This window comes from Monodon monoceros, unplaced genomic scaffold (genome assembly GCF_005190385.1).
Source record: "Monodon monoceros isolate NGI ecotype Baffin Bay Population unplaced genomic scaffold, NGI_Narwhal_1 Super_Scaffold_8, whole genome shotgun sequence".
Taxonomy (NCBI): Eukaryota; Metazoa; Chordata; class Mammalia; order Artiodactyla; family Monodontidae; genus Monodon; species Monodon monoceros.
Window position 1 is genome coordinate 33,482,037 of NW_021703785.1, and position 21,151 is coordinate 33,503,187.

General features: G+C 32.8%; 1 protein-coding gene across 2 annotated transcripts in view; it reads left to right on the forward strand.

The window, feature by feature from the left end:
* Nucleotides 1-21,151, forward strand: part of DACH1 (dachshund family transcription factor 1) — a 414,258-nt gene that overhangs the window by 278,896 nt on the left and 114,211 nt on the right. For both annotated transcript variants that reach the window (XM_029209969.1, XM_029209970.1), the window contains 3 exons: nt 2,403-2,575; nt 15,644-15,779; nt 19,133-19,267. In XM_029209969.1, the coding sequence (XP_029065802.1) occupies nt 2,403-2,575; nt 15,644-15,779; nt 19,133-19,267 (444 nt within the window). The remainder of the gene's footprint in view (nt 1-2,402; nt 2,576-15,643; nt 15,780-19,132; nt 19,268-21,151) is intronic.

The following is a 21,151-nucleotide window of genomic DNA, read 5'->3' on the forward strand; positions in this document are numbered from 1 at the left end:
TGTTTAAAACGTTTTGTCACTGAATGCTTTCTTGACATATGTTCAAAAAATTTATATACTTACAGCTTTTGCATGTTTGACTAGGACCTTGGTATAAAGCGTCAGAAAAGTCACGAGTAGAGAAATAAACTGTATAAATTTGTGAATATAGAAGTGAACTTTTATATCATAATGTAGGAGCAAGCTGGAGAGATTGCTTTTATGTGAGTCATTTCTGTATGAAGCTATAAACTTTTTTTTTTAGCCAAAAGCTGTCCTGGTTTCTTGTAAAATAATAAAGATATCCATTTTAATTGATTCTCTTCATTGTTTAATAAAATTGCTTTGTCTGATTGCTGAAGAATTTGAATTGAGTTTTCATTACCCACTTCTGAACAATTTACTCTAAGATCCAGACAGTATTGAGCTAATGAGTTTGAATTTATATTGAACCTTAACTGTCTTCCTGAAGTAAATGGAAAAAAAAATCATGGCAGCAACTAAGTATTCTTCATGAAAATCTATGTCTTAGAGATTTTACAATGAGGCTTTTAATAGAGCTAAAACATTTAAATTGGAGTTTTACCTACTTTGCTGTTTCTAAGCATATTATATGAAAATACAGTTTCTTTTCCTTTTTTAAGAAATGAAAACTCATAAGCTGACAGAGATATTACAGAAACTTTCTTTCAAGTGGGTAGTTTGTATATTCAACAGATTCAGTTAAACAATAAATTAATGGTAAAATAATTTAATCTGAGAACATGCCTAAATTGAAATGATATATAAAAACCTTCCAAGGAGTACCCTATTAAGGTGTTTCAAGATCTGTTTAATCTGAGACGTGGCCATGATGTTGAAATACACGCCCTTAAAGGTACTGTTCTGACTTTGGCACCTGTATTGCCACAGTCATAAACCTAAGTTTCTCTGCAGTTGGAAACAAGAGATATATTTATTGATTCACACACATTTAATTTATTGCTTTGATATTATTATCTTTTGTAAATGATCTTTGTGTTCCCTGGAGCATGTCTAACCAAGCTGGGCATTTAATGATTCTATGTTTAGGATTTTCTGTGGAATTAAATTAGGAACTTTAACTCTGAAGGGTGACTGGGATTCTATTATACAAGGATAACTTTGGGTTCTATAACTATCAGTGTGCTTCAGTTCCAAGAAGTAATTAATTCTCTAGGTATATAATAGAATCCATTTTATATTAAGTTGGTTAGTCAAACAGGAGTAGACTTCATAAATAGGCTACCTGTTATAAAAATGTTATTTTTCAGAAAATTTGAGACTGTATTTAAGAAATAGAAAAACAAAAGGAAAATATGGTTTAGGGGAAATTTACTTACTTGAGCTTATTTCCCAAGAAATCACTTAGCCAATCTCCAAATGTGATATATATTTTTTTCACATCTTTATTGGAGTATAATTGCTTTACAATGGTGTGTTAGCTTCTTTTGTATAACAAAGTGAATCAGCTATACATATACATATATCCCCATATCCCCTCCCTCTTGTGCGTCCCTCCCACCCTCCCTATCCCACCCCTCTAGGTGGTCACAAAGCACTGAGCTGATCTGCCTGTGCTATGCGGCTGCTTCCTACTAGCTATCTATTTTACATTTGCTAGTGTATATATATCCATGCCACTGTCTCACTTCGTCCCAGCTTCCCCTTCCCCCTCCCCGTGTCCTCAAGTCCATTCTCTACGTCTGATATGCTTTTTAAAACTTCATTTCCAATTATTCATTAGAAGATTTGGAATAATATTGTATCCAAATAATTGATATTCATTCCCCACAGGCAGCAGTGAAGGTTCTTGGGAAAAGGAAACACTGTACTCTTCCCCACTCCCGGGGATCTCAGGCTTCTGTTACCTGCCCCCGTATACCTAGAGCACTTAGCCTTCCAGTGAGTCATCCTCTCCGCCATCTTCAGCAGAGCCACCTTCTGCCAAATGGTACGATGGCATTTTTTAGCACTAAAAATGAAAGTTGCAAAGAAAAAAATCTAATGATCAGATAGTGAAATATAGGACATAGTAGATAGGTACACTACATTTAGACAGCTAAACGTGATAAAGAAAACCATAGTATTTTAAACAAGAATTAGACTGATCAGAAGAATAATGTAGCAAAGAGCTGTTTGTATTAAACACAAATGAAGAGTGGTGAGTGATAAAACATGGCACCAAACTGGCTAGCTTTAAGCCTAATTTCCCTGAGTGGTAAGTGGGTACTGTTGCATGCAAAGAGGACAAATATTTTTCCTTTGACTCTCATTATTAGAACATTTTATAATGCTTCAATTTTCAATGATTTATATCCTTAGCCATTTTAATTAATGAGATAGACCATGTTTCACTGTTTTACTTGAATAGAGAAATGATGATATATGTGTATTTTTTACAGGACTGGAACTGCCTTTTATGATGATGCCCCACCCTCTAATTCCTGTCAGCCTACCTCCAGCATCTGTCACCATGGCAATGAGCCAGATGAACCATCTCAGCACCATTGCCAATATGGCGGCAGCAGCACAAGTTCAGAGTCCCCCATCCAGAGTTGAGACATCTGTTATTAAGGTAATTGTTTAATTACATGATTGATTTGCCTTAAGCCAAAATCATCTTAAGCCACCATCACTCAATCCATTTTTCTTACTCCACAAGTAGTCCTAACTCTAAAAAGCTAAGCGATAGTGAATAGATTATGAGAAAAAAAAGTCACTTATAGTAATTAGAACCAGGGGTACAGTATTTAGGCAGGTTAGGCTAACTTGAAGTTCTCTATTATATCTACTAAGGGAGAGATGAACATAGCATTTTAAATGATATACTTCAAATTGTGTGTATGTGCTTATATGTATGGTTGTGTTTGTGTTTGTGGGTATGTGTGTATGTGTGTGTGGTGTTATGAACCATAAGGTGTGGAAAATGGTATCTGATTTGTTTTCAGAAGACCAGAAGGGTTAAATTATGGTTCTGCCACTTAACTAGCTGTGTCACCTTGGGCATGTAGCTAAATCTTTCTGATTATTTCTACACCTAAAAAAGTGCATAATACAGTGTGGGTGTAAAAACTAAATGAAATAATAAAATTGAAATTTTTTGTAAATTCAAAACTACACAGTAAGTAGAAGATAACATTACTGTTATACAGGTATCACATATGTGTATATATACACACTTCTCTGGCTCTCTCTGTATATGTGTGTGTGTGAGGTATGTGTATACTTATAAATATGTGTGTGTGTATACTTTTTCATTCATATTATTTTATAATGTATATTTAAATCAAAGTACTTTATTTATTTATTTATTACTGGAGTATAATTGTTTCACAATGCTGTGTTAGTTTCCACTGCACAACAAAGTGAACCAGCTACATGTATACATATATCCCCTCCCTCTTGGACCTCCCTCCCACTCACCCCATCCCACCCATCTAGGTCGTCACAGAGCACTGAGCTGAGCTCCTTGTGCTATACAGCAGGTTCCCACTAGCCATCCATTTTACACATGGTAGTGTATATATGTCAATCCCAGTTTCCCAATTCATCCCACCCTGTCCTTCCCCCTCTGTGTCCACCCATCCATCCTCTACGTCTGCGTCTCTATTCCTGCCCTGAAAATAGGTTCATCCGTACCATTTGCATTGTCAGAATAGATTATTAATTTTTAAACTAAGTAAAAGATACCTCATGCTGCATTATCCGTATTTGACATAATTATTATCTTGTTTTTCTGAATATAATACATGTGAGTTTAGGGGAGTCTCTGGAGCATATTTTACATAAAAGGCCTTGCTACAATTCTTATTCATTGCTGGTGGTAATGCAAAATGGTATGGCCATTTTAGTAGATGGTTTGGTGGTTTCTAATGAAACTAAACATACTCTTACCCTACAACCGTATAATTTTTATCAAAAGGACTTGAAAATTTAGGTCTATACAAAAATTTGTCCATGGGTATTTATAGCAGCTGTTTTCATAATTGCCAAAATTTGGAAACAACCAAGATGCCTTTCAAGAGGTGACTGGATAAAAAAATTGTGTACCTCCGTGTGCGATGACTTTGTTGTTTGCCATTTGTGACAATGTGGATGGGCCTGGAGGGTATTATACTTAGTGAAATAAGTCAGACAGAAAAAGACAAATACTGTATGTTTTCACTTATATGTGGAATCTAAAAAATAAAACAAATGAACAAATAGAACAGAAACAGATTCACATATACAGAGAACAAACTAGTGGTTACCAGAAGGGAGAGGGTTGGGAGGGAGGGTCAAAATAGGTGAAGGGGATTACAGGTACTGAACTACTAGGTATAAAATAAGTAGGCTACAAGAATGTGATGTACAGCACAGAAAATATAGTCAATATTTTGTCATAACTTTGTATGGAGAGTAATCTATAAAAATATCGAATTACTGTGTTGTACGCCTGAAACTAATATTGTAAGTCAGCTATACTTCCAAAAACTGAATTAGCATTTGTTAAGTGAGTGAGCCATGGTTCAACAACAGACCACAAGAAAAAATGAAATAGAGAAGCTTATTACTCACAGGTCATGGAGGAAGTACTTGGCATGCCTCAGGGGACCAGACAGGGGGGTAAAGGCAGAGTGCAGACAGAGAGAACAAGGCAGGACCTGAGGCAAATGGCTTTATTAGGATCCATGGGTGGGATATTTCAGGATTTCCAGGCTGGGGCTGGATTGGTCAATTCAAACCAAGAGTAGGGTTTTGGTAAGTCTCCCACGGGTCTTATTTAAGAAGACTGTTGATCACAAGGGCTTTTGGGCAAGTCATACCAGGGACTTACATTTGCTTATGACTTTGGCTGCTGTCTAGAGCATGCACTTGCATGAAGGGGGCTAGTGTCAGTTTAAGGTCCCTGTAGGCCACGTGGTCAAACAAAATGGATGCTGAAGCAGCAATACCACAGAGTAGCTTAGCTGAATTCTCACCACCATACAGTGGAATATTATTCAGAGCTAAAAAGCAATGAACTATCAAGCCATGAAAAGGTATGGAGGAAACTCAAATGCCTACTGCTAAGTTGAAGAAGCTAGTTTGAAAAGGCTGCACACTGTATTGTTTCAAGTGTAGGACACTTTGGAAAAGGCAAAACTATGGAGATCCTAAAAAGATCAGTGGTTGCTAGTGGGTGGGAACAGAGGATGAACAGATGGAGAACAGGGGGTTTTTAGGGCAATGAAAATACTCTATATGGTATTATTGTGATGCATTCAAGTCATTATACATTTTGTAAAGACCCTGTCATTACTTACATAGAAAGTTGAATAATATGCAAATAGGAATTTTTCATATAATAATACTCTATAAACAAAGATGTGTACTTGCTCCTTAAATAATTTTCGGAAGAATCCTTACCAGAGGAAAATAACAAGAAATATCACAGGAGACCAAGATCAACTACCAAAATATTCTTTCCTGAGAGAATGCCACTGAATGCTACGTTGTCATCAGTGAGGGAACCGATTTGTTAATCAAGGTATCAATTCAATTTATGATCAATTTTGATAATAGTTATTACTGAGAATTCAACATTCTCATTGTCTCACTCATTCGAAGCAGTGTTTAGTAAACTCATATGATACATATTAATTAAACTTAATTTAGGGAAAATTTTTATTTTCCCCAAAGAAAATGGTTGACTCTTATGTCACTTTAAAGAGTATGGGGCCCAAGTGGGTAATTAGAATAGAGCCTACAAGTTTGTTTGCCTGAAAAGATTCTAAATATGAAGGCCAATTAAAAGTGAAATGTTAAATACAAAAGAAGATTTACCCCCACTGGAAGAAATGATAAAACAAGAGAAAATAGGCTTTGAGGGATGGTGCATATGCAGAAATGTGCTATCTACATTTTTTGACAGTAATGACAAGAATTAAAATTAAAACCCAACCCAAATGAGAATAGCAAAAAGAATTTGTAGGACAGAAGAAAAGCAAAACCATAGCTCTCAGAGTTACAAGCTTAAAAAAATGTTTTGTTATCTATTTCTACGAACTAAAGGAACTCCAATGATTTTCTTATAAACCTATTTATGAAAATGTACCTACCAGTTCAAGCAGTAGAGCAGGGTCTGCAAGCTGCTGAACTTGGGTAAAACCTACGCTGCTGTCAGTTTTTGGATGGACCATGAATTAAGAATGATTTTACATTTTTAACTGGTTGGAAAAAAAATCAAAAGAAGAATAATCTTTCATGACACATGAAAATTATATGGAATTCAAATTTTAGTGTCCATAAATAAAGTTTTCTGGATATTAGCCACACTCTAATTTACATAATGTCTATGGCTACTTTCAAATACAAAGGCAGTGTTGAATAAAATATTTGCTAGCTAGCTTTTTATTGGAAAATTTTGCTAATCCTTGAGTTCTGATTAACTCAAACCCATGTGAATCTTAGGCTGTGGTAAATGGAAGCAGCACAAACTAAACTGTCAAACACCATAGAGCCATAGGATTTGGCATTGAAAGGAAAAGAAATTAAAAGCATTGAGGAAAAGAAAATTATATAGGTGAGGACAGTACCACCGTGACATTGTTATTTGCTTTAAATGCAAGCCTCCATGACAGAGTCTGCTAAAGTACTGAATTTAGATTTTCTCTGGTTGATTGTCTTGGACTACTGTAAGTATTTTAATAAGGTAACTTTGAGGAGGGAGGAAAAGGACATATACTGTTTACACAATAATAATTCTACCTTAAATCCCAAATAGCTAAATGTCTAAGATTATATTAAATCATTAGACATTCTGTATTAGTCTATTATGTATCAGTGAAACCCATATACTTTTACTGTTTAATATTCATAGAACATGAAGAGTCATAGGCTTGGGATGTTAAGTGTTTTGTAATCCAGCTCCCTCCATGGTGGAGAAAGCATTCCTGCATCCTCTCTACCCATTTTTATATATCTATTTTATAGAAGGCCTATTCTATTTTCAGCAAATTTAAGAGTGTGAAGGTATTAATTGATCAAATTAAAATTTTCCTCTCAATAGCTTCTACTTTAACTTTATTCTCTTGGAAAAAATGTCTCCTAATTCTTCTGTGTTCTATTTAAATATTTAAGTCCTCTGCTATAGTACCTGTGGTGTTTCTTTTTTCCAGACCAAAATTCTAATTTCTTCTGACAATTTTTCATCAAGCCTCTTGGTTGACCTTCCTTTTCTTAAATAAGCCCCCTCCTCACTACCCCTCTCCTGCATATTACTCTAGAAGTGAACCCATCAGTGAAGAGACCAGAACCAACATAAACCTCAGTTTGGACAATAGTTTATAAATTTAGTCATAGTTCATAACTATTTTTGCTAGTTGAATGTGTGACTTGGTAAATCTCATGCATTTTTGACATGAAATTCTACTAAGCCAATTCTTTATCTTTTACTTGTATTAGGAATTTGCATTTATCCATATTAATTTTTTTATTTTCCAGTCTATTGATTTAGGCTCTTTAGATATTCTTGAGTGTTAATACTCCAAACTATCATATTAACTGTTTATACCATCTTTGTATCATTTCCAAATTGTAAAAGGATTGTATTACTTTAAATCACTGAGGAAAATAAACAGTATAAATCAAGAGATCAATTCCTCTTGTCATTAGAGATTTTCTAATAGGCTGAAATGTTCTACTAATTGGTTCTCTTTGGGAATCATTCATCAAGTAACCCCAAATCCCCCTGAATGAATCAATATTTTTCTCACTTTTATTTAATAAATTCACAATGATATCATAAGGATTTTTAAAAAATGGTTCTTTCTGAAATAAAAAGAAAATTAAAAAGAAGCAAGACAACATATTTTAGTGGTTTAAAACATGGATTCTGGAGGAAGACTTCCTGGGTTTATATTCCAGCTCTGTCATCTCCTAGTCTTATGACCTTGTAAAAGTCACTTAATATCCCTGTCTTTGTTTCCTTTTCCGTACAATGGGGATTATATCATTACTACCTCATCAGGTTGTCATAATGAGTAAATTAGTATTTATAAAATCATTAGAAGACTTTCTATAGTGACATTATCTTCATATTATCACTGGTTTATTTTCCCCCCAAGTATTCACAATCTTCTGTTTAAAAATAAGTTCTAGAATTTTATAGGGAATCTGTGTCAAGCTTTTGAAATATAGTTGCAATTATATAGTAAGACCTCTCTCTCTGTCTCTCTCACTCTCTTTTGCTTGTTCAACCCTTTTCACCTAACAAAAGTAGTGTATTTTGCTTTTGGTGGGTTTGCTAGTTCAGTAGTATACAAAGCAGACTTTTAAATGTATTTTTTTTCCAGATTTCACTTTTTTTTACTGATAATATGGAATTGTTTTTGAGAAATTTGGCAACATTCATATTATTCTACATTACTGAATAATCTTTCCTCACATGCCACATTACAGCATTTTTCTGAGAACAGGGAATATGACTTAAATTTGTTAATTTTCTCTGCCAATCTGCTGTTTTGTGTGTGTGTGTGTGTGTGAGTGTGTGTGTGTGTGTGTGTATGTGAGAGAGAGAGAGAAATAGAGATTGTTTATGACATTCTCATTTAAAGAATTAAACATTGAAAAAAATTTTAAATACAATGTATACATTTTCCATTCTCTAATACTTTTTTTCAAAACAGGTCCCTAAAATGCTATATCAGTAAATAGGACTTTACTTGCGTGAAGTTCAAAATGTTTAAAGATTATAAAAACTAGAACCAGAGTAACCAGATTCTTGAAGTAGATTAAAAAATCTTACAGCAATGTCATTTACCTCATGTTTGCTTTAGGGTACAGAATAGTTTATCTCGGGACAAACATAAATAGCTCTAGATGTATGCATCACTTTTAAACTTTTTTTTTTTTGCAAAAAAACTATTTCGTCTAAATTTTACTTGGATTTAGAGAAACAGTTAAGTCTTCTCTCTTCATGTTTATTTGGGTATTGATATTAAATATGAAAAGAGAATGCTAACAAGAAAAGGGAAGTATTAAAACACAACTACCACTAAGGATACCATACATCAGTGTATTGAAATATAAGACATATTCAGATCCATGAGTTTATAATAATACTAAATATAATATAATTCTCCCTTGGAGAATTCTAGGGAATTGATTCTTTTAAAGGACAAATAAGGGTTTAAATAAAGGATAAAGGGGTGGAATCAAGCATTTTCCTGCCTTTCCCATACAGACTGTCCCTCAGGATAACACAATGATGCATGAGAGAAACTTTCTATTCATATAAATAAATGAGTATGGAATGATATACTGCAAATAAATGAGTATGGAATGATATATTTCGAATTCATCAAATTGCACGTCCTAATGAAGTGATGAATCTGGGCTATGATTATCAGTGGTGGCTGGCATCATAAAATGCAACCAAGAAGACATTATGCACTTCCAGTGAAAGCATACACCACCATCTATGAAGTACTCTTGCCCCCAGATCAACTTGAATCAAGCATCCAGATGCACTTACGCCAGAAATTCAGAGGACAGAGGAACACAGAGACGAATTAGACCCATCAAGGAACTGTAAGCAGTTCATAGAGGTGGTGGCCACTTAGAACATACACAGTGCCTTAACTAGATAAAAAGTTGGCTTTAAACATTTGGCACGAACAGAGTGATGCCAATTGATGGCAATGCTGGCCAAATCAGAACTTACCATTTCTTCCTTGCTCTCCTCCCTCTATTCTATCTACTTGACTATAGAAAAGGAGGGACTTCTCTTTTAATTAAGATAATAGTATTTATTATTACATAAGCCTGAGGTATAACTTCTGAGTCGAGACTGCCTTTTGCTGCTCAAAGTAACTGTAGGAGTTTATATTACCAAATAAGAATCTGGAAAGTTACTAGGCTGCCTGAATTTTCATACAGATATGGGGAAAACATAGTTCCCTATCAACACTGAATAAGTTTGAAGAGACAGTAGGAGAATAAAATGAGGTTGTTTATGACTACACTCATGGGTCTTACCACTTTCCCATTTAGCAAAATTGAGTATTTCTTGAGTATCATCATCAAAACAAATAAAAAGAGCTATGTAAATATCCCTTGAAGCCTCAATTTAGAACTCTGAGTTAAGGAGTTTTGATGGTGGCTACCAGATATTCTACCAGATGCAAGTATATTAGGTTTGTTTATGTCTTCCAGAAGTACTTTTTAACATTTTCCTGAACCCAGAATCCCAATCCTATTATTTATCCTTTCAGTTCACTTTTCCAGAATAAGAGAATATGGGTGTCACAATCAGTGTGTATGATTCTGGATTTCACTAACAGTATTTACTAGCTGATGATATATGCTCCATGAGGGAAAGGAGTTTTGTCATTTTGTTTACTTACGTGTAACCAGAGCCTAGAACACTGGCATATATTAAGTGCTTAGTAAATATTCTCTGAACGAATGAAGTCTGAGTTGTGTTAAAGCTCAGGAGTTTAGGTTTTATAAAGTGCTAGTCAACTTCAATTTCATAAGATAAAAGTTGTATTAAGATAAATTTAACATTAGAATAAATTCTCCCCACTTCTATAACATACTCAATAAGGGAATTGCTAACTGATAAAGAGATGAAAATGAAGATAATTAAAGAGAGCAATATAAAGTAAAGCTAAATGAAATAACCCATTTAGAGAAATGAGTTGTGATTATTTAATCTTACTCTAAGAAAATATTTTAAGTTGATAAAATATAATGCATTTTGTGGTGGAGGTGAGGCAGCAGACACAATACATTTTTTAATGTTTAGTTAATCGCGTGTGTAATACTGAACATTTTATACGTTTTATTTAATTTTTATTTAATTTATTTTCTTATTGAAGTACAGTTGATTTACAATGTTGTGTTAGCTTTGGTTGTACAGCAAAGTGATTCAGCTATATATGTATATATGTATATATTCAGCTAGATATATGTATATATATTCTTTTTCAGATTCTTTTTCCTTATAGGTTATTACAAAATATTGAGTATGGTTCCCTGTGCTATATAGTAGGTCCTTGTTGGTTATCTATTTTATATATAGTAGTGTGTATATGTTAATCCCAAACTCCTTTTTATTTTAGAATTTTAGAATTAACTGTTTTAAATTCCACCTTTGATTCTGAATTGTGGTAGAGACCAATACTTCTTGTTCTACCTAGAGGCAATAAATGCAGCTTTCCTTTTATTGTTATTCTGAAACCATTAGTTTATTAGTATGACCTTTTTTTTTTCAGTGAGAGTGTATTCCTCTTACATTTTCATTTATTATTGTGGCTAGTTTTATAAAGATGGAACACTGCAAAAGATTGTGTTTTATTGATTGGTGGAGTTATGATGCAGGACTATAAAGCAGTGTGTTGAAGTATTAAATTAAATATTTTTCCTCTTTGTCCTACTTCAGGGCCATTTTGGAGGTTAAAGGGTCTCACACAAATGAAATGATAAATCCAGTTTACATAGTTTCCCTATAGACATTGAACTGCTTCTTTCTTATTATGTCTGAATAAAACTCATTATCTATTTTGTTTCAGTAATAATTATGAGATTCTCTCCTAAGCAATTCTTTACTGTCTCCATTATTCTCCATCTTATAGCATACTCTGGAAAGGCAAGCATATAAATATGATAAAAGAATTAAGCTGTTGAAATAAATTAATTTATTGTGCAACAATGTATTCAAATCTTACTTGCTCAATGGATTTTACTTTAATGAAATTCTTCAAAGAACAATACATCATGTTCCAAAGATTGAAATTATACATTAAGTGAAATGACTGAATATGTTGTGTCTCAGTTTATAGAAAGTTTCAATTAAATACTTAAGCTTCTAAAGCATAAAAATTTGCATAAATTAAAATATTTCTTTAAGTAAAAGTATTAAATATTGTCTGTATCCTTTGTTCTTAGAGAAAAACTATAATTAAAGTAAAAATAAGCTAAAGCTAAAATAAATTCTACAATTTCACCTATGATTCCTAAGCCTTAAATTATGATTTAATATTATTTTACATTAAGATTTTAATCTAGCTTATTTTTGACTTAGTTTATTATGTGACCTTTAGAGTGTTATGAATGTATAAGTGAATAAGTGAATAATGCATGAATGAAAAGAATCATCAAGGAAAACTTTTACAGTTAAATAAAATTGACTAATGAAAAAATTGTTATACTTATGTGGAAAATAAATAAATAATTGTTCAATGGCACAATCATTGTTACTAGAGTTTTGTGCATTAAATATTTACATATTTTATGAGTTAAATATCTCAGGAAAAAATCAGTTTCTCATGCTTTCCATTAGTGCCACTGAGAAATCTATTATGACAGGAAACTCAGACTTGCAAAATGATTTTAGAGGGATTGATTTATTTCAAGATTGCACTTTACCTCTGTTTGGCTAAACACATGCCACTGAAAATATGATCACTTACATAATTATTCAGAGGAATATTAAAATGTATTGATGGATAAACATTGATTGAGCGACTTTGGGAGAAAATAGAATGGCTAATTTAGAAAATTTTATTTATATAAAAATATAATAATGTTGTTTCCTAAATATATACCATGTGTTTCTGCATAATCCAAGTGTTAAGAATTAGATGTATTAGGAATTAGCTTTAAAGCTTAGCAAACCTATGTACCTCTTTATCAGAATTTCGAGAAATCAAGGTTAGACTCTATATCATGTATATCTGGTCATGTATGCAGTTAACTATAGCATGGCTTATTAATACATTTATACAGACTAAAAAGGAGTTCTATACAGTTTTATAAATCCATACTCTATAATAAATGCACAGATATTCCAAAAATGATACAAACTCCAGCCTTTGAATGCTGCACAGAAGCCAAGATTATCCTTTGATTTGTGATTGCAAAGACTTGATGTGAAATTTATTGTCTTATTTTTAAATTAAAAATTGTGGGATATTTGTGCAATTGAATATATTAAAAAGTAAAAAAGGTAAACTATTAATACATGCAATAACCTGAATGTATCTACAAAACATTTCGTTGTGTAAAAAAAACCAGACATAAAAAGTATGTACTATATGAGTCCATTTTTATGAAATTCTAGAACCAGCCAAACTACTCCCTGGTGATAGAATTCAGAAAGACGTTGCTTCTGGGGATAGAAGGAATAGGCTGGGAAGGGGCATGAGAAATCTTTCTGGGGTTATGGAAACAGTCTAGATCTCGACAAAACTCATCAAACTGAACACATAATAAATGTACAGTTTGAAGCTGCTTCATAGTTTAAGGTAGGGGTGAATGTTAAGAAGAAAGATTTATAATCCCAGCTGCTTTTAAATTATAATTAGAAGATAGGAAATAACTTTTGGCATCCAGATGTGGATTCTCCGCTCTTTTAAATCATATATGTGTTTGTTTTTTAGAAATGTAGGTCATTTGTTTGCCATGTGAACTAAAGAACTTATACCATTTAGAAGCATAGCTTGTTTGGTTTATTTATTGTGGAAAAAATAACTAATATTGTGTTCATTTTGCATGTTGAGACATAGAGTTTTAAAAATACATCTTGCGACTTTTGAGAGTAGAATTTAGTTGACATTTTTCTTTTTTCCTTTTGGTATAATATTGTTTGACCTGGCAAATTATTTGTTGTAAAGTTCCTTTTGGGACTATTTTTTATTTTATGGTATATATATTGAGAAGCAGTTTTATGTATGGATTTTGGAAGAGGGCTTGGCTATCTTGAGGGTTACTTTCATTTTATTTGTCATGATCCTCAAGAATAGAACCTCTGTTGAAGATGTTTATTGACAATGTGTAGGACTGGAAAATTAAAAGGGTATGAAACAAGTGGTGCTCAGTCTTGGATATGCATTAAAATCGTCTGGAGAGCATTAAAAAATACTGGCTTCTGGGCCCCCCTTCAGACTCAGTGTATAAGGTCGCTGTGAGAAAGTACAACAAACTGGGTGGCTTAAAACAACAGAAATTTATACTCTCACATTTCTGGAGTCAAAAGCAAGATGTCAGCAGTACCATGCTCCCTCTGAAATTCTAGGTAGCATCCTTCCTTGCGTCTCCATAGTTTCGCATGGTGGCTGGCAATCCTTGGCAATCCTTGGCTTGCAGCTGCAGAGCTCAGATCTCTACCTCATCTTCACATGACATTTTTCCCTCTTCACAATTTTTACATTTTTCACATTTCTCCCATATCTTCACAATGTCCTCTTGTGAAGACATCTGTCATGTTGGATGAAGAGCCCACCCTACTTTAATATGACCTCATTGTAACTAATTTCATCTGCAAAGACCCTATTTCCAAATGCTCACATTCATAGGTATTGGGGGTCAGGACTTCAATCATTTTGGAGAGACACAATTCAACTCATGACCTTCAGTAAGCCAGAATCTTGGGGAGTAAAGCCCAGGCATAGGTATGTTGAAGAACTTCCCAAGTGATTCTAATTCAAAGTAGAATTGCAACCCATCACAAGGCTTAAAGGAACTTTTGAGTTTGAAGACATACATTACCCTCTTTCTCTGTTAGTACAAAGCCTTGTGTGTCTTCCATATTACATTAGCCTTTGATATTTTGAAAACAGCCTCCTACAGGCCAATTCCATTTTAGAACTTTTTTCTTTTAAAAAGTCTGCTTTTTTTCATATTTGCATCTTTGCTCTCTGATCAGGAATAATTTACTTATTATTTATTTTGTATCATGCATCAGTTTATTTGTACACTTCCAAATATTTATGAATTATTGAAAAGACTGTTCTTCAAGGCCTGTGTGTGTTGATAGCTGAAGGTATAAACATCTTGTTGCTTGAAGAAAATATTAACAAATGAGTATCTTATTTCTTAATCAGTAACTCTATTTATAATAGCTCACTGGAGACAGTTATACAATACATTTGCACATTGGTCTCATAGGGAAGGTGCAAGACTCAAAGGGGAAGGTATGGAGTGGGACCTGAGTGTTAACATAGAACAGTATCAGGAAACATGATACCAGGTTTCCCTGGGATAAAACTAATACATATTTCATGAATTTTCCCTAATATATTTGTGTGGTTGCATTGGAGCTAGGAGCCTGAAAATTATTAGAATCAAAGAAAATTGTTCCAATGTTAAATAATAATAGATTTCCATGATGCCTTAAAATGTAACTAAGTATATCCAGAGCAGCCCCATAATGAAATAGGTGTTAACAATGCCTCCGGTATTATTATTATGATGTCATGGTGATAATCTGTGTGTTAAATTATCCTAGACACTTGCTGAAGCAATATAATTTATTTAAAGATTTTTTAAATTAATAATTGTCTAGAATTAAAACCTGCTTTGTTCTGTTAATTCTTTGTTGTCTAATGGTTCTAAACTGGATGTCTTTTTTGATCTCTCCTTTTATCCAAAGAAGGCATTGACATTTGCCATTACTACAGCGATGTTCACCTGTAGAACCATTTTCCTTTCTATTCTTTCCTTACTTTGACTTTTCTCAAGATAAAAGGTGTCGTTTAATCCAGTTAAATGTTGATGAAAAAATGTGTTTGTCTTCACGTATCTATAGAATTAAGAAAAATCAACATTCCTTAAGCAAAGGTCCAATGTATTTATCTCTTTTCTTCCCCCTCCTCACCCCCCAACCATGGTGGTGTAGGAGCGTGTTCCCGACAGCCCCTCGCCTGCCCCCTCCCTGGAGGAGGGCCGAAGGCCTGGCAGCCACCCATCATCACACCGCAGCAGCAGCGTGTCCAGCTCCCCAGCGCGGACTGAGAGCTCCTCGGACAGAATCCGTAGGTGTCGTACTTCCACTTGTCACCATTTTAAACTTTATTAGGTGCAGCTGGCTTTTCTAATCAAAATGCCCTCATTCCAAATAGATCTCAGATGTATCATGTTCTGACTCTCTGTAGCAATAGCCATCTCTCAAAATTATGTCTCCCAGTTTGCAATATCACGAGGTATGGTACTACATTAACAGGTTCTGATATAAACTCCCTCTCTTTGATGCCACACATAAAGATTTGAGCTATGAAACAGTTAGAGAAAGTAAGTAACCTTCTAGATTAGTTTCTGAGGTAAACACCTCCAACTCTCAAATACCTAGCATCCAAGTATACTGTTTATGGTTTATTCCTCTTTGTTCCTTCAATCCCATCCCTGCCATTTTTTAAAATTCACTAATTTTTAAACTTCATCCTTGTATTGACAAAGGCATCCACAAAGAGGAATAAAAGAAATAAAATTCAAAATAACTGATTTTTAAAACATTTTGTAGTCATTCAGAAGATCAATAGATTGAAGAGTGTGAAATTGGTTAAATTTTAGGATTTGAATTAGTAACAGTCAATAATGCATATTATCATCACATGTTATTATTATTAAATTCTAAAAAGTAAGGTTATATTTTATTTCATGATCACATTTTCAGATATTTAATCCTGGTCCTCATGGCCAAGAAAATTAAGAGTAAAGTTAATACACCATTCAATTAACTGGTTATTTTGTGTATGTACAAGAATCTAATATTGTTTACCAATAAAATGAGCATATTAACAGTGACTACCTTGGTTGCTAAAACCAATACTTACTGTATTGTTTACAGGCTTTAGTTATTATTTTAGGCAATCATGCTTATAGCATGAACTTCATCTAATTACACAAAATTTATTGAAGTTATTTGGTTGTTGAGAATATCTTCAGAATAGAAAAAAGCATTTCTTAGAAAGTGTCTTTATAAGCTATAAAGGAAAGTTTGCATATCCTCAATATAGATACTGTGGAGGCGGATAACGTAAATATTGGTCAAGTTGTATGTAATAAAATTATTTTTAAAATAGTCAACCATTGACAATTACATAGAATTCAATGTAATTCTAAATATGTATACTTTATTTAGCCTGTTTATATTTCCCTAAGTTTGTAAGAGATGATTATTATTGTTTATTAATAAAAATGGATATAACACTTGATAATCACTGCCAAATCAATTATATTTCTGGGGCTGGTAAACCTCAGTTAACACTACTTCAAAACATTTTTCAAATAAAATATTTTCAATATGCCTTTGTGCCATGCTGTCGCTAGAATCAGAAATTTAATGATGAATATTTGGTTCCATGTCTAATGCTTTTTAAGGTATCATTGGAAAGGAGCTGTCCTAGAAAAGAAAATTATATTTTTTTCATAATACTTAATCAGAAATACAGACAAATAGGGAAAGATTTGAGAGTTTTGATATACAGTCTTTGTTTTACTAATCATATTCTAAAATTCTTGATAGAAACAAAGTAATTACTTTTGCATGCATGGACTACCATAATTGTCCAAATGGAAATATTGACACATGTACACACATGTGTACACATATATGCATATACACACATACATGTGCAAATGTATGCATATTTATTTTTAACTTTAGACTAACATAAAAAATTCAAAAATAATTTAAAATTCTTAAATATTTACCATCCAGTTTCACTCAATCAGTTGATCTTTCTGAAAGACATACCTGATAAAAGCCTAATGCCACCTTATTGTCCTTATCACAGACACTGTGCTTCTTTACCTCAAATACTCCATTGTTTATTTTGTACAAACAAGGAATTTCCCTTACATAACCACAGAATAGTGATTAAAATCAGGAAATTAAGACTATTATCATATTATTCTATAAGCTGCACACCTTATTCAAATTTCACCAGCTTTCCCACTATTATTTTTTCCTGACTAATATTTTTAATAATAAGAGATTTTTCTTTCCTGGTCCAAAATCCAATCCTGGATCACATGTTGAAATTACTTGTCATGTGCCCTTAATCCTTTTAAATCTGAAACGGTTCCTTAATCTTTTTTATCTTTCAGTACCTTGACATTTTTGGAGAATGCATACCATTTATTTTATAGAATGTCCCTCAGGTTGGAATTTTTTGATGTTTTCTCATAATTTGACTTAAGTTATGTATTTTTGGCAGGAATGACACAGACATGATAGTGTGTCCTTCTCAGTGCATGATTTCAGAAGATATATGATATTTTGCCAATACTTGTGATAACCATCACTTGGCTGAGGTAGTGACTGACTTCTAGATTTCTCTCTTGTAAAGTTCCTTTTTAAGTTGTTTTTAACCTTTGTGGATAATAAGTATCTTGTGAGGAGATATCTTAACATTATGTAAATGTTCTATTCATCAAACTTTCACTTCACTACTTTCACAATTGTTCATTGAAGATTCTTCCCTGAAGCAATTATTACTATGGTGATTTCCAAATGGTAAATCCTAACATAGTCTTATATATTATTTTATACATATTTTAAAACTATGCTTTTTGCAGTGAAAGTAAGGTTTTATGGAATGATTTTTCTTCAAAATTTTTGCACAAAACCAAGATTTTCATGGGCAATTTATTAAGAAATTTATTGACTGGATTGTGATCATAAGGGTATTTGATCATCTGCTTTATCATTTCAGTAGTGACAGGTTACTCTTAATAGTTCAAGAAATAAATTATTGTTTTTAATCATTCAACCATTTAATAGGTATTAATTGGGCTCTTTTATTTTTAAATTTGAGTTCAAATCCCAATTTTTAAAGAAGTACTTTCATATCTGTGAAACTTCGTGTTTTATTGACTAGAATAGGACTCTTGAAACAGCTATTTCAGTGCCTTAACTTGTTGAAAACTCTATTTGCCCTCTCATGCCACTAGAATTTTTTTAAATTATGTTTTAACTTTATAGTGTTAAAGAGTGTTCTAACGTTAAGGTTGCAGTTTTTGCAGAGTTAAGGAAGGTTATATGCTAAGGAGAGAATGTGATACACTAGACAAAGCTTGAATATTTCATTTGTAATGGTTATAGGGGTATGGCCATTCAAAAGTATTCCAGACATGAGAAAATATACATATTTTATGTGAAATAAAAATAAGATAAAACAGTTTCATTTTCAATATATTTCTGCTTGTTCTCAAAAATTATCATAGTTATCAGTTCTCACAATGTTCAACTTAGAGATAGATTATAATTTTAAAGTTACACCATGGTATTATATTTATTTCTGAGTCCAAAAGAATTTAAATAAGTTATTTGAATATTGTATATTATGGTGTTTTAGTCTTTTTTCTTTTGTTTCTGACTTGACAGCTGTCCATCAGAATGGTTTGTCCATGAACCAGATGCTGATGGGTTTATCACCAAACGTACTCCCTGGACCCAAAGAGGGAGATTTGGCTGGTCATGACATGGGACATGAGTCGAAAAGGATGCATATTGAAAAAGGTAATATATGATTATAAGGTCTTGTTTTTCCTGCTCAACATATGAACTAGGTTTTAATCATAGAACAAAGTATATTTCTAGATTATATTAGAAGATGGCATATAAACATTGAAAAAGCCTACAATATTAAGTAAAATGCCTATTCAACAAAAAAGAAATATGAATGAGGCATATTTATCTTAAACAACAGGTAAATGTTCATTTATTTTCCAGTACGTTTAAAAAAAGAGAATTGTTTGTTTTAATTGTTATCTCTGAGTTCCTCAAGGACTATAGTTGTTCTTTCTCCGTGCTTTTAGGGTCAATTGTCATTTTACTTAGCATAATAGAGCAAGGACAATATACAAAGGATTATTATGATTATTTTTTGGATTAAAAGACACATGGTCATTTGATCAACCAAGAAATATAGTGAATCTTATCAACCAATGTACTAGTAGTTGTTTCTAAAGTGTATACAACAAATAACAAAGCCAAGATTGTGCAAAGCTGTGAGAGTTTCCTATCTATATTTTACTTGTACCAGCCTAACTCATTTTCACAGGCAAAAATTTGTCTTTTCATGCTTTATTTCATGAAATGCTTTCATGGAGAATTGAAATATTATTTTACATGCATGTTGGAAATTTATGCTATTGGATGCAAATTAATGTTTTCAAATGGTAAATTTAAATTGGGACCACTGGAGCCCTGCCATATCTTTTTCATCTTAATTTAATATTTTCAAATTTTATTAATAATATAGACTGGATACTTTGACTGTCTTTTTTGACATGAATATCAAGTAATCAACGTTATGAAAAGGATTGTTTCTTTGGAAAACATAATTATACAAAAGGTCAATTCATTGGCTGTCAAAAAGGAAGATAAGTAAAATTGGCTATTTAGATAATCAGAATGACATGATTGGAGAAAGACTGAGTTTAGGTGGACCAACCGTTTTTCCTCGAAAATGACTATTCACAAAAAGTAAAAATGCTTACATAAACATTTTTCTATTCAACATGAAAACAGCTTTGCTGAGTCCTTAGGAAGAAAGAACACTGTATTTCTATAAATTAAATTATCGGCATTATGCAATTAATAAGAAAATGGTAATCTTTTCTAGGTGCTAACATGTCAAAATCTAGGCATATTAGAGAGCAGCATTAAGGCAACTTCCTAATTATTTATTTTAAAATTCGCTATCAAATATTATCACAAAGCTGGGTGGAATATATACAAGTGCATCAGTGAACAAGGTGGCCTCTAAATGTCTAATTCTAATTTTCTGTGAGTTCTTCTTCAAAAATGAAGAAAAATATATAATGCCTATGTATCTTTTGACATATACCTTTTATATTTAATCAAAAACAAATTTGAGGAAATATTATGGAAATTTTTATAGTAATAAAATATAAAACTGCATAGATGATTTAAGTTTTAAGTAAGAATATTGAAATATAAAAATTCATTATTTGGGTTAAGTACCCATTCTCCACTAGGGTTCTATGAAAGAATGAAGCCCTATAGAAAATGATTTTAGTGATTCATTTCTCAGTTTTCCCATAGATGCTACATAGCTAGTTTCACTTGAAATGCATAAGAGAGAAGTTTTATGATATACAGTGGTTGTCAGGATATTAGGGTTTAGTTCTCTTGCAGAACCTTGGTGAAAAAAGGTTGGGAGTGAAATATAAAAGCCCGGAGGTGGTAGTGAAGAGACCATCAAAGAAATGACCAATAATATGATTGGAATAATGAATCTCACCGGAATTTTTGGTGGGAGCTTTCTACACTCTCATGTTTCAAGTTCAGTTGACTATAATTTTTGTAACTTTCTTTTTCCGTGAGTCTTCCGTTCTATCTGCCTATCTGCCCATCATCTGTCTATATACCCATCAT